Here is a 15,760-nt window from a genome sequence, read left to right on the forward strand (position 1 = left end):
TCTTTCAGATCCTGTATACTTTTCCTCATTTCATCATGATGTCTAGCTGAGTTTTCTTGTATCTCGTTCAGTTTCCTTAGAATTATCACTCGAAATTCCTTGTCAGTTATTTCAAGGGCTTCTTGTTCTATAGGATCTAGAGTATGAGATTTATTAACTTTTGGTGGTGTACTTTCTTGATTTTTTGTATTTCTGGTGTCTTTTTTTTGGTGTTTATTCATTGTGGCAGGGGGTTTCACAGTCCACCGGTTTGAGACTAATGACTAACTAGGATGTTGCTGTGGTTGCCAATTTGGTATGGCTCCCGCCGTGACTGCTCAGTTGGCCTCTAGTGTCTTGTGTGTGTGGTTGCCTTGGGTCTTGGGCTTCTCCGGGGATCCACCTTTCTGGTCAGCTTGTACTCTGCTGGGCTGGTGGATCACGTACCACAGGGTGTGTGATCTCTGTTGAGCTTTCACTTTCTGTACAGGACTTGTCCCCGTTCCGTGTGCTCTGGCCCAGGCTGTTAGATCGTGCAGTGGCGACCCCACCGGGTGTGTGGTTTCTGTCGAGTCTCCGCCTCCCTGGCCGCACGTCTCCCCACTCTGTGCACACTGTGCTGGGCTGGGGCGTGTCTTCTGCACCCCTCGTCTATCAGCTGGGCCTTCAAGACCCTGCTCAGCACCGCCTCGCCCAGGAAGTCTACCAGGTTTCTGCTAGGCACAGACGACCGGTCTGTCTGGGTGCCTTTGTAGCACTGTGTAGATCTTTCTCGGGTCTTGTTCACCTTTGTATCCCCCCTGTATAAACCGAGTCTAGTGCCCGCCTGCAGCCTGCTCTCCGGCAGGTTCAAGCGGACCTGGGAACTCTCCTACCACACTATTCCCAACCAGAAATTCGTTAGGCTTTTTTCCAAACTGGTGGTCGCAGAGATGGTATCTGCCTCCCAGTAACAGGAAGTTTACCGGGGCTGGAGTCCAGGGTGTGGTGGAGTGACAGTCGGCCCGCCCGTGCTTCCTAGCCCTCCCAACACTGGTCGGGACGCCCCACACCCCCAGCCCCGCCAGAGAACCGCGGAGGGAGTGGGAGAGGAGGCCGGCCCGCAGGGTCCGGAAAGCCCCGCGCCAGGCCAAGCAAATGGGCTCAGTGATGGCCGAGCAGGGCGGAGCTGCCCGCACCTGGGAAAATGGAGGCAGCACCGGCGCAGTGAGTGGCCTGGTGGTGCAGGCGGGAGCCGCGTGGGCATCCACCCCCCGAACAGAGCTGTGCCAGGGATCACTCACAGTGCTGTGCCAGGTCGGGCGCTCGCTCTGTCTCTGTTTTGTTGCCTTCCGTGTTCTCGGCGCTGCCGCCTCGGGCTGTTCAGTCGCGGCGCCGCTCGGGCGCTCCCAGGAATCTTCTTTAATGCCGGCCTGAAACCTCGAATCCTGAGTAGGGCAGCTGGCCGCCTTCAGTGCGGCCCCAGCCTCCGGGATCCTGGCTGCATCCACAGCAGCCCTGGCGCCGTGTTCCCTGTTTCAAGACTCGCTTTTGCAGCTAAGAATCAGTTCTTTTCCTGCTCCACACTTCAAAGCTGTTGCCTGTAAATGAGGCAGCCTCTCCTGCCGGGGGCAAAGTGGCGTTGAGCCCCCACGACCGGCCAGCAGCAGCAGTCCTCCCTTAAGAGATGGCCAGAGGAAGGTCCACAAGTTTCCCGGCTGCCTGAGGCCCAGTGGCCACCTTTTCCACCTCAGCTACTCCGCGCCAGCCGCCGCAGCCGCCGCCATCTTGAAACCCGACTGTCAACATTTTTAAAAGAGTTAAATGACTATCATGTATAAACGAAATACTAATTGGGAAAATATATTCTAAAACAGTAATTGTCTTGACTCTTACCACTAAATATAAAATTAACCCATTTCATATTTTCTGCAGAAGGTCTGAGAATTTTCAAACAATAATATGAAGAAACAATGAGGTTCACAAATTTTTTCTAGCGTACTGGTAACATGGGTCAACAGCTTGGGAAATACTGCTCTAAGCATGCTGCATTGTAACTTATGTTGACTTTTTTTTTTTTTTTTTTCTTGTTAGGAATCTTTCCCTGAAATTAACAAAAGACATTGATCAGGAAGCCAGGTGTTCCCATATCAGTCGAATGCCCAGCAGCCCATCTACAGATTGGCCCCTGCAAGGTGTGGAAGAAAATGGAGGCATAGATTCTCTGCCATTCAGACTGATGTTGCAGGACTGCACAGCAGTGAAGACATTATTACTAAAGATGAAGAGAGTTCTTCAAGAGGTAATGCTTTACTTTAAGATTAATGACTTCCAGTGCTGGTAGACAATGAAGTCTGTATACCTGGTTAGACACTGCTCTGTCAGTAGTTAACTGCATGACATTGGGCAGGGGTCAGGTATCCTCTTGGAGCTTAGCTTTTCTCTTATGTCAAATGAAGGGTTTGGAGTTAGGGTTTATAAGGTACTCTTCAGCTCTAAAATTCTAAGATTCTGTGAAAGAATTAAAAAAGAATAAATCAATGCCAAGCCTCCCCATGTGTGTCAGGTAAGGAGAAATGGGTATCAGCTATTAGGCTATGTTTATATGTTATAAAGCTATTGGGAGACCTATTAAATGTACTCACTTTAATGATACTGGGGCTTTATTTATATGATATCATAAAAGTAGTTTATTTAGCCATTCAGGTTCTAGTAATAATAAATCCAGTAAAAATCAGTCTGAAGGTCTGAATGATTTTGCCCAGTGAATACAGTTGCTCTCCCACAGCAAATAGTGAGCTAGTCAGAAAAATGCATAATGGGATTTGTTCACCTTTATGCCCAGGAATCAGTCATCCTTTAGGGTTTGAGTATATTACGGCTTGATTTTTATAATTACAACAACTGTTTTCTTTGGGGAATTTCCATAAAAAGTATACACACTAATATTTCTTTGTAGATACGTCAAGTGAGGGTCAAAAATTTTAAATGGCGTCCATCTAGTGAGTGTTATTTCAGGACAACAGCCTGAGATTTATGACTCCAAAATCAGTGACTGTCCATTATCTTTCACTTGATTTCTCTTTATTGATATATTTATAAATAGTGTGAGAACAAAAACATTGCTATTTAGAATAAATAGTATTATGGCTACCTTATAATGATGATTGCTAATATTTGCTTTTTTAACACTTTGATAATAGTACTAGTAGCTGCCACAAGAGTACGAAATTGAAATCAGGAAGGAAGAAGGCAAATTAAGAGAAATGATTGCCATAGGCTGTTGGAGACATCCTGTCATGTGTTCTCAACAGCTGTTATAAACGAAATCTGGAAGCGATCATCTCTATATCCCATGCCAGTTTATACTACTGGGATGGCCTTTGTGTCTTGAATCTATGAAGTCATCTGCCAGAATGGTATGCTTATACCTGATCACTATCAGAACTTCAGGAATTATGTGAGCTGGCAGTTAAGCAAAAGCATAAAAATAAATTATATAAACTTATAATTAAACATATTATATTTTTAACAGGGTAATCAGTACTCAACTCATTTCCTGTTTATTTTACTATTAGACATCTATCGGATTTATATGGCAGAAGTACTACATAATAGCTACTGTGCATATCCATTGTAGATTCATTTCTTTCATTTTGGTGGCTCAAAATCAGCCATATAGGAGTATTTATACAACAGAAATTGGCAAACACTGCAAAATAGGCTTTTTATTTTTGGCAAGCTTGTTAAATATTTATCAGCACACCGCTACACGTATGCTGACAACATAAATATTTTCCTGCACACAAATAGATAAGTTAGAATCTCCCCAACCTTTGGCTTAACATGCAGTCTGAACCTCTTTGAACAAGGCAAACTTAATAGCAGCTGTTATATTAAAAGACATTAATCTCAAAGTTTATAACATTCAATTGTTCAGCTGTCTTGCTCTTTGGTCTGGATTTTAATAACATATCAATAAAAGTAAAAGGGAATTAGGAATAATTGATGGGAGGTGTTGAGAGGCTTTCTTAGGATACTTAATTTTATAAATTAAAAATATTCAGTGATATTCACTATATAGTCAATATTCAAAATATATTGAAATTTTTATATTTCCATCTGTTTTTCTTCTTGAAAGAATATTTGAAGAAAGTGAAGAGAATTGATTTTTAAAGCTGAGGTATAGTAAGCAATAATTACATATTTTTGTTTAGCCTATTAAGAGAGCAGGGGGTCTTTATCGTCAACAAAGAAAAGCAATATTATAACATTAGCATAGACAACTGTTCTAGTAATAAGATATTCATAATAGATGCCATTAAAGAAAATTGTCTATTGAAATCTTCTGTAAACCATAAAGTTTGAAATTGCAATTCACATTTTATTACAAAATTTGAGTTTAATACCAACTATTCATCTTAGGTTAATGATATCCTTTTAATACAAAAAAGAGTTCATTCCTACTTTATGAACTTATTTTTACGTGCATAGTACTCCAGTTTTTGTACACAGATTATTTTTTGACTGCAGGAGATCCCTGTTATCTGATCGTTAAGCTAAAATAAATGCTTAATTTTAATATGTCACACTAGAATGTACTCTTATCTGAGATTTGTATCCCTTTTTCACATGAGTTTAATTAAAAAGGAAAGGAAACAGATATTTTGTTATTCTTTTTAGTAATTTTTGCTTTAATAGTATTTTATTACAAAGATATCTGTTCATGTTTTATCAATCCATACCTCCACCTCATTTTAACATCCTTCTTAAAATTTTGTCATTATAAACTGATTTATGAGTACATTATACAATAAAGTATTGGTATGGGTGTAAAATCAACCAAAACAAACAGAAAAAAAATTTAATTACACATCTTGATAAAGTATTACTTTTGTATATTCTTTCTCATTGATCTTTTTGAAATCTATCACTTAGTAGAATGTAATGCATTTGTGACATTTTTACACTTTTGTAAATAAAGGTACATTTTTCTTGTGAGTATATCATATTATCCTTTGTTATTTTGAGGGGACATCTTCTACGTATACCATTTGAAAACATTCAGAGGTAGTAATAGTAAGGTCACAGGAAATTTTTGGCCAAATCTATTCAAGATTGCCTTTGGATTGTGGGTAACAACTAGCTGGGTAGAAGGATGTCTAGATAGTTTAATAGATTACTTTTCTAAAGTTTGCAGAACTAATCCAAAATGGAGCATTAAGAACAATTTCCTTGGAAATCTCTACATGGCATTTAAAATACTCTACCTTTCAAATAAACTTGTTTATATAGTCAATATTGCCTGTACTGTTTTAATGAATATAAGCATTAATGTTAAAGTCTACTTGTAATATAAGGGTACTTAAATAGTTTGTGGAAAAATAGAATTAAAAGATAATACAAGTCTTTTTCATGAACTTTTTGAAGTACCTTCATATTTTAATGCTACCCTTAAAATTTACTTCTTGCTAACATTTTTGGCAAGGCATCATGTGTACAAAAGTTGTTTACAATTTTTTTATTTTTTGACCGGTAAGGGGATTTCAACCCTCGGCACGGTGTGGTCCGCACCACGCTCAGCCAGTGGGCGCACTGGCCATCCCTATATAGGATCCGAACCCTCAGCCTCTGTGCCACCAGCACCGCACTCTCCCGAGTGAGCCATGGGGCTGGCCCTTGTTTACAATTTTCATTATTGGCTAACTACCTTAAGCGCTATTAAAATATTAAATCCCCTTAGCTCATTCCAAATTTTCTTACTTTTAGTTACTGTGTCACTAACTGGAATCTCATTATTCATTATTCCACCTACTTTGGTTTTAACAGAAAAAAATTTCATCGCGTGACTCATTCTGGCAATTAGTAATTCATCCATATTGTGCTGTCACCATAACAACATAAATAATACTAAACTAATCCAGCTTTGGGGATCGTATTAGCTATGCTAATCTATATACATATGACGTAGACATTCAGTAAAATATAAATTTGAAAGTGAATTTAACAGTGAAAGTAAATTTAATAGTATCTGAATCACCTGGAGTAGGAACCAGTATTAAAGATGAATCATGGCTGGGGTACTGCTCTGAAGATTCTGCTTCAGTAAGCCCTGTGTTGGGCCCAAGCATGTGAATGTTGAAGGACTTTCAAGGGATTCTTCCATGTATCCTGAAAAAGAATTACTGGATTACGACATTGTGTTATAGACTTATATAAACATCCCTGAAGCCTTCTACTTGGGATATTTTCACTCCTAAATACTTTTCAAATCTGCCTATATTTTTTGGTCCAACTGCTCCTACATCAGTGATTGTCCAGTTTACTTCAATAATTTTATAATTGGTATTCCTACTTACAGTTTTCCCACACAACAAACCAATTTCCTCATTGTAGTCAGACTAAAATGAATGTGATAAGTCACTGTCTTGCAAATCCTTGAATGTCTTCTAATTGCTCTGAAAAGTTCCTGTGTAGGTTCTATAGCAGCCTACATTTCCTCTAGCATGAGAACATTTATGCGTCCTCATTGTAGTTATGAGTCTTCCCTTTTCCAATGATACTCTAAGATGCATGAAGAGAATGATTTTGTGATCTTGTCCTTTGTTGTGTCTACTCAACCCAGAATATATTTGCTGCTTAATAAATGCGTATTAATAAATAAAGAAAAAATATTTCATTCAGTTTCCAGCCTGCCATTAAAACAATTGTTAATGGAATAAAAATGATAAACTCGAATGCCTGATAGAATTAAGATCAAATAAGTATGTAGCAAGTTTCTCCCTCTTTAAAAGTAGTATAAAATAGGCTTTTTCTCAGAATGTGAGAATAGAGATACGTCACAAAAATTACTAGATTTAATCTAATCCAGACCCTTATGTATGCTAAAGACTGTGAGTGATAGAGATAATTCCCTGATGCTTTTTGAATCTTTCTATGGAGTGTTCATTAACTATTTTTTAAATTGTCTCTTAAATCTTCAAGATTAGAAGAAAGGCCTGGGAGCTTGAAGCTAGTTTTTTTCCATATGTACTCATTATTTTCAAACATTAAGAATTTTGTTTTCACAGAAAATTGCAGTTTTATAGGAAAAGAATACATATAAATCATTATAAAACCACAAATAAGTAAATCTAATAGTTCTCTTAATATAAACTGTTGGTATAAAGCCTTTATTACTTTTTATTTGTTTGGCTAAGCTTACCATTTCCTAATGGTGCTCTGTTGACATCTTAGATTTTAATTTTGAAGTGAGTCAAGTCTGAATAATCTGAATAGAATATCACAATCCTAGTTTTGTCATCCTTCATTAAAGACCAGTTGTTTTTATTAAAGTGCATGTGCATATTTCCAGCAACCCCAAACATCAACTCATTTATTAAAAAAATGACTGACTTTGAGCCCGTATTCATTCTATTACTGTCACTTTATTCTTTAGTATTAGTGATAAAAGAAGTGACTAAAGCAAGGGAGGAGACCTATGTAAATTTTTTCTTTCTCTCAATTTTTTTCACTTAATTTTATTATTCTGCAAAATTTAAAAAAATGTTTAATACTTATAGAGACAGGTTCTGCTTTAATGTTTCCTTTTAGTTTTCTCTATTCTCTCTTTGTTATTTCTTATAAAATTTGTTTTTACTGTATGGTAACTGATGAAGAAGGCTACTGGGAAGAAATCTCACATACGGACGAGAGGTATAGTTTCTAGAAAGATGACAACTAATAATAATGTTCACCCAATGTTGTTTGTAATTCCCTCACCTCCACTGACCCATGCCTTTTAAATTTATATTTAACAAATAATTCCTGGGACTGTACCTAGCAAATTTCCTGAGTCATGAAACTTTTTGTAAAGTCAGATAAATGTTAAACAAACATAAATATGTTGATATAATGAGGTGAATCTATTCTAACAAAATAGCCAGATTACTGAAAACACGTAAACTATTTATTATTTTAGAATCAAAATAATTTGCAGGCCCATGTAGTTGATTCAAATATTTGGGTTGTGGAATATTTGGAATGAGCTTTAACCTGTGTTTCTTTTTCTTTTCTCAACTATCTACCAGTTTAAACTTTAATTTCATTTTCTCTAAAAAGAATGATAATGTAAAACTTTTAAGGATGTATTTTCAATGTGAAATTTTTGTTTTTGATTTTAAGTATGATTCAAAATTATATTACAAAAATATAGAGTGTTTTGAACTTCACCATCCATCATTGTTTGGTGGGAATTTTTAAAGGGATTTTCTTTTAACACATTTCAATGAAATGATTCCAAGAGCTATAATAAGGATTTTATAGCTAACTGACATTTTCCCATCAGCACTTTTCAAGAGCAAAAGAAAAGTCTCTAGAATAGGACTCCAGCAATGGATAATTATAGAAGAAAAAAGCAACAGTGGAGAGTCACAAAGTAAAGAAATGCACCAGAACTCACTGTGCTTCTCAACTTATTCTATGTGGCCAATATAAACTTATTACAAAAATTTGGCAAAATCCTTACAAGAAAAAGGAAATTACAAAATAGTTTTCTTATAAATATAGATGCAAAGGTATTTTAAAAGTTAGTAAATAAAGTCCAGCAATATTCATATATAACTAATGACCTATTTGGTTTTATTGAAGGAGTATAAGATATTTTTTAGCATTCAAAAACCATGTAATTTACCATATTAATGACTTAAATAGAAAAAAGCATATGATTATATTAATAGATGGAGGAAACATACTTGAAAAAATTGAAAATAAATTTATGGTTAGAAAAATAAAAACTCAATACATCAGTAGTACCTTGGAACTTGTGCAGCTAATATACATACTTAATGGTGTAAAACTGAAATTTCCTCCTAATATTATTAGCAAGGCAAGAATGTCCATTCTCACCACTTTCACTGAACATTGTGCTGGAGTTACTAGCTAGAAATAAGGCAAGAAAAAGCATAAGGTCATAAATAATGGAAAGAAAAGTTAAAACTACCTCTGTCAGCAGATGACATGGTTGTTTATATAGATAACCTTAATGAATCTACTAAAAAGTTAATAATGAACATGGTGGGATTAACAAGTGAATTTAGCAATATTGAAGGACATAAAATTGTGATAAATTTATGTATTACTGCATAGCAAATTATCTCCCAAATTTAGTGGACTAAAACAATAAATATTTGTTATCTCATAGTTTACCTATTGGTTATGGCTGAAGGCCTCTCAGGCGGTTGCGCTCACGGTGTCAGCATCGCTGCAGTCATATGAATGCTTGAATAGGCTTTGGGATCTACTTCCTAGCTCATTCACTTGCCGGTGGCAGAAGGACTCAGTTTTTCAGTGCTGGTGGCCAGAGTCCTCAGTTCCTCACCATATGGGCCTTTTACTGGGCAACATAGAAGCTGGCTTTCCCCACAATTCAAGAGAGAGAGAACAAGACAAAATGTGGAATGTCTTTTATAACTGAGTCTCAGAAGATATGTACCATTACTTCTATGAAATTTATTGGTCACAAAGATCAAACTTGATTCAGCAGGGAAAGGCACTATAAAGGGCACGTATACCAGGAAGTGGGGAACATTGCGGTCTATAGTGGCTGCTGACTCCCACAGTCAGCTCTCAGGCCCCCAGTGGTGCATTCCTCCCATGTGTAAAGTACAGTCTCCTCCTCCCAAGGCTATCCAAGGTATCACTGCATTACATCATCAGCTCAAAGCACAGAATCTTATTATACAAAGCATGTTCAGTTGTAGATGAGGCTTAACTACAGCAACTCAAGTACAATTTTACATTTTAACCTGTCAACTAGTGCACAGGTTGGTAGTTTCTTGATTAGGATTCAAAGCCTGGAAATAATTCTCCATGACCTTTAGTTCTGCCTTCTGTGTTCTTGGTTATACTCACTAAGTCAAGTTAGCACATGTTTGCAGTTGAATAGTTTTCTGTGAATATATAACTCTGAAGTTTTGGGGGGAGTTTACTTTGAGTCTTATTTGGGATTTACTCCATTAAACAAAAAACACACCCACAAATATATTCAAGATAAGCCCTTCTCTAACTTGAAACAACTGAGGGACAACTGCTTTAAGCTTTTAAAATTTTAATTGTTTGGTTGGGAAGTTACATGGGGCATACCCAAAAACCTTAGACAAAATGCACCTTCTGTCTAAGTGCAACAGGTACTGTGTGGCACAACTTTTCATCTTTCAGAATAACTCTATATCTAGTAAATGAATTTCTAAGGTAAATTTTTTACATCTGGATTGATGTGTTATTGCACAGGTTTACATGTTTATCAAAATTCATCAAATTATACACAAGATGGCAATGCATAGAATGTCATCATACAACTGATAGCAGTACTGTTAGTGCTTTCATTTATGGAATTTTTGATTTTGCCTTGTGATACCTGTAAATGAACTATGACAATTGGTCATAAAGACTAATGGTACTATTGTCAATTCTTACAAATTGTTATTACAGCTTATTTTCTCCTCAGTTTTAGAATAGCGTAAGTAAAAAAATCAACAATGGAACCCTGTTTTCATACACACTAATGGATCCCATTGTATACTTCCTTAAGAAACCTCTGGTTTAGATAATGGCATATCTTAAATTCACTGAAGACTGATAGATTTCTTAATAAGAGTATTCAGCCTACATAAGTCCTGGCTCTTTATGAAGCTATAAAACTTCGTTTGAAAAATAGATAAGGAGGAGAGAGAAGTATATTCCATGACTTTTATTAGGTAAATAACACTAATTTTCAACAGTCCTCTGGGAGAGATTATAGAAGGTAGAGAAAAAGCTTTTCCCTAACTCCAGCCCATTTCATTTGCAAAGTCTTAATGGAGGAAGTGTATTAGAGTGGTAAAGATCACGGGTGTTTAGAACCATAGAGATCTAGATGTGAATCTCACTTCCGCTACTTAATAGCTATTACAAGTTGATTAAGATTTTTGAGTCTCTATTTTATCATATGTAATACTAATAACCTCATAGGGTTATTTGGATAATTAAACAATAAAATGTATATAATAGCTATTACAGTGGGAGTGTGGGGTAAGCACCCATAACTATGAGCTACTGCAATAATCTTATTTGTGTAATAATTACTGACTGTGTCAAGCAAGATTGAAAAATTTGAAATTTCTTCAACACTCGGCAATATAACAGTAAATGATCTTTAATAGCATAAAGTGTTGGATTCATTGAGTAGTAATTCAAAATTAATAATTGTTAATAAAAACTGCATCAGCTGAAACTAAAAGTACAAGTATTGTTGTCATTTATGCTTTTCTGGGCTTTCTCAATTATGCCAGGACACTTGACATGACATTCCTTGGCAAAAGAAGTACTACGTGTTAATTTAATTTTCTGTTTACAGTAAATATATAAGAAAATTTTTCCAGGTGAGAAATCATGGTGACAGACCACGGTGGTAGCAGTTGAGACAGAGAGAAGGGAAGAGACGTGTGGTGTGTTTTGGAAGTAATATCAACAGAACTTGCTGGTGAGTTGGAATAGAGTGGTGACAGAAAGAGAGAAAGCAAGGAAGACTCTGGAAGTTGTGGTGTGAGTAACGGGAAGATATTATTACCATTTTCTGAGCCTAGGAAGACTAGGAGAGGAGTAAACTGTGTGAGGCAGAAGGAAACAAGAGTACTGTTTTGGCCAGGTGCAAGTTGAGATGCTTATTTAAACAAGCATGTGTATGTGTCAAGTAAAAATTCGAATTGATACATCCACTGAGGGCTAGGAAGATCAGGGCTAGAAATATAGGTTATTTATGATCATATAGATTCTGTTTAAAGCTATGAAAGAGAGAATTTGAATTTAAAACCAGGGTAGGATGTTCCTATTTTAATGATCAGATTATCAAGAAAAAGAGTGTCCAGTGAGATAAGAAGAACACTAAGAGTGTAGGGTCTGTTAAGAAGCCAAGAGAAAACATTGCTTCAAGGAGGTCAACTTGAGTAAAGAGGCTGAGAAGTAGGGTAAGAAAAGATAAGTAATCCTTTGAAGTAATTCCCAGAGCATATTACCTAAGCTATAGGAATTTCAATATGTTATACAACCTATTCGAAGTGTTAATTTGAAAAGCAAAAATCTAGCATAGAAATACCCGTTTCCAGCTGGTTCTTAGTTGTTAAATTATTGGTTCATTCCTTTAGAAGGCATGAATGTGAAGGATATGAAATTGAATAATACGTGTCCTGAGTTTAAAAAATATGTTTTAAAGTTAAACATGTCTTAGTTTTGGAAGGACACTGTAGATTTTATCAGGTTGATCAAGAATGATAACCAGAGTTCATTTTACATAGAGTCCACTCCACATTGAACTATTATCTTCCTTTTATAAAGTATTACTTATATTACTTAAGGTTATTACTTATACTGCAGAGGCAATCTAGCCTAGTGATCACAAGATACAGGTTCTAGAACAGATGGTTCAGATTTTAATTTCAGCTCTTGCACTTAATAGGTTTGTGTGATTTTGGGCAAGGTGCTTAATCTCTTTATGAAAACCTGGTATATTCCAGATGGAATTACAAGGCATGTTCAGAACTACTAGATAATTTCAAGGCTTCCCAATGTGTTTATACCAATTACTCTATTAGATAAATATGGTATATTTATCTAATAGAATGATTTGTGTTACTCTATCTTCATGTCCCACAAAGAATATTTTGTACACAAAAATAAAGTCACAGGTAAACTCATACAGAATATAGAATTCAAAAATATGCAAACTTAAATAATATATTGTTAATAAATATGTATATAGTAAAACCATAAGAAAAAATAAGAAAAAGTAAGAAGATGCTAAACACAACATTCAGGATGAGATCACTTGTGTAGAGGTAGTGCAGGGAAGGTATGTGCAATTAAGAAGGGGCAGACAAAGGTCTTTGTAGATATTATTTATTTTACATTCACAGTACATTTTCTTATACATTTCTTTCATTACATATGGATATTTTCTTACGTATGTGAAATGTTGTTCATACTCTGAGTGGCTCCTTGTCCGTCAACTCTATTCCCTACCACCCGATTTTCCTCTGTATCTCTATACCTATGAAACTTGCAGAAATATTTTGGCTACTTCTATGCTGTCAGTGTATCTTCGGATATTTATTTGATGTCAAAATAAAAATGCAGTGGGATCAAGGTGAGCAAGTTTATGCCTATTAATCAGAGATTTCTTTTCTGGTATGTGTACTTCTATTATCTGCTAGTCATGAGTATTATTTGATTACTTATAAAAAACCAAACTACAACCCACAATATTAACAATAAATGCCACCCTCATTGTACCTAACTGCTGTGGGAATCTGCTATTTGTGTTATAATCATATTCAATAATTAATCAAATATTCACTAATGTGCTTTTGTTATGCATGTCTAACTTTCAATTTTCTTCATAACTCCAGCATTAATGTTTCAGTTGTAATGCAACTCACAGACTTTTGTGTAATTTGATAGGTTAAATCTGGCATCAAGAATTTCAAGCTGCAACATGGCAGATATACAGCAGATGGCACACTGTAGAATCTCCAGGGAATACTTAGAGTGATCAGCACTTCTGGTGGGGGAAGGAGGGAGAGAGAACAGAATCACAAGCAAATGGTATACAGTCTGCAATTGTGTTCCTCTGAGACACATTTTTATTGAAATTTTGTTTTCTTTTGTTTGAAAATTAGAAACAAAGGCATATTTAACTACAGTGAAATATGACTATTTTTAATCACCAAGACTATAAAAGATGTTGTTACAAGTTTAGATAATATAATGCAATTGCTTAGGAGTAATATAAACTTTAAAGCATTTACATGTTTACAGATGAGCAAAAGTGTTTTAGCATCTAGTGATTCATTTAGATAGAGGGCAGCTATTCCTTAACTATAGCATTTTAACCTTGATGAAAATGAAAACTTGAGGAAGTTAACTATTGACTTTAGTTTAGATTTATTAATAAAAATACAGATGTTTAATATTTCAAATATAGTTTTAAATACATTATTTTCTGTTATCATTTTTTAAAGTAAAAGTGTACAGTTTATGTAGAGGAACAGCTATTGATGTAATGGAATTGACTCAATTTGTATTATGATAAATATGTGTGAAATAAGTAGATCCATTTGTTTTGTTCTCTTTGATCAGATGGATCATGTCATCTGCAAACAGGACAGTTTGACTTCATCTTTTCCAATCTGGATGCCCTTTATTTCTTTCTCTTGCCTGATTGCTCTGGATAGTACTTCCAATACTATGCCAAATAGGAGTGGTGATAGTTGGCATCCTTGTCTTCTTCCTGTTCTTAAAGGAAAAGTGTTTAGCTTTTCCCAATTCAGGATGGTATTGGCAGTGTGTTTGTCATATATAGCTTTTGCTGTGTTGCGATACTTTCCTTCTATACCTAATTTGCTAAGTGTCTTTATCATGAAGGGCTGTCAAATTTTGTCAAATGGTTTTTCTGCATCTATTGAGATAATCATATAGATTTTGTTCTTGATTTTGTTGACGTGGAGTGTCACATTTATTGACTTGCATATTTTGAACCATCCTTGCATCTCTGGGATGAATCCCACTTGATCCTGGTGTATAATTTTTTTATGTGTTACTGTATCAGGGTGATGCTGGCCTCATAGAATGAGTTTGGGAGAATGGCTTCTGTTTTAATTTTTTAGAATAGTTTGAAGGGAATTGGTATTAATTAATTCATCTTTAAAGGTTTGCTAGAATTCAGCAGTGAAGCAATCTGGTCCTGGCTTTTTCTTTGTTGGGAGACTGCTTATAACTGCTTCAATCTTGTTGCTTGTTATTGATCTGTTCAGGTTTTCTGTGTCTTCTTGGTTCAGTCTTTGTAATTTGTATGTGTTGGGAAGTTTAAAATTTGTTGGTGTATAGTTGTTTGTAATAATCTTTGATGATTCTTAGTATTTCTGTACTATCAGTTGTAATGTCTCCTCCTTCATTTCTGATTTTTGTTATATGAATCTTCTTTTTTTAGTTAGCCTTGCTTATAAGTTTGTCTATTTTGTTTATCTTCTTAAGAAAAGAACTTTTCATTTCATTCATCTTTGTATTGTTTTTTGGGTCTCTATTTCATTTTTTTCTGCCCTGATCTTAATTATCTCTTTCCACCTACTAATTTTGGGGTTAGATTGTTCTAATTTTTCTAGTTCTTTGTGGTGTAGCATTAGGTTGTTTATTTGAAAACATTCTCTTCTTTTGATGTAAGCATTTATTACAGTAAACTTCCTTGCTAGTACTGGTTTTGCTGTATCACACAAGTTTTGGTATGATGTGTCTTTATTTTCATTAGCATCAAGAAATTTTTTGATTTCCTGTGTAATTTCTTCTTGGACCCATAGATTGTTCAGGAACATGTTGTGTATTTTCCATGTGTTTGTATAGTTTCCAGGGTTTTATTTGTTATTGGTTCCTAGTTTTAATACATTGTGGTCTGAAAAGATACTTGAAATGATTTCAATTTAAAAAAAAAATTGTTGAGACTTGATTTGTGACCTAACATTTGGTCTATCCTGGAAAATGTTCCATGTGCTGCTGAGAAGAATGTATATTCTTTAGTTGTTAGATGAAATGTTTTGTAGATATCTGCCAAGTACAGTTGGTCTAAGGTATAGTTTAACTCCTGTGTTTCTCTCTTGATTTGTTGCCTAGATGATCTGTCCAATGCTGAGAGAGGTGTTTTCAGATCCCCAACTATTATCATATTGGGGTCTATCTCTATCTTTAGGTCTAATAGTGTTTGCTTTATATATCTGAGTGCTCCATTGTTGAGTGCATA

General features: G+C 35.5%; 1 protein-coding gene across 1 annotated transcript in view; it reads left to right on the forward strand.

The window, feature by feature from the left end:
* The window catches only part of CCSER1 (coiled-coil serine rich protein 1), a 1,196,779-nt gene that overhangs the window by 315,328 nt on the left and 865,691 nt on the right, over positions 1-15,760 (forward strand). The window contains exon 5 of the mRNA XM_063108818.1: positions 2,053-2,260. Coding sequence (XP_062964888.1) covers positions 2,053-2,260 — 208 coding nt within the window. The remainder of the gene's footprint in view (positions 1-2,052; positions 2,261-15,760) is intronic.

The sequence above is a fragment of the Cynocephalus volans genome, chromosome 9 (genome assembly GCF_027409185.1).
Source record: "Cynocephalus volans isolate mCynVol1 chromosome 9, mCynVol1.pri, whole genome shotgun sequence".
NCBI lineage: Eukaryota > Metazoa > Chordata > Mammalia > Dermoptera > Cynocephalidae > Cynocephalus > Cynocephalus volans.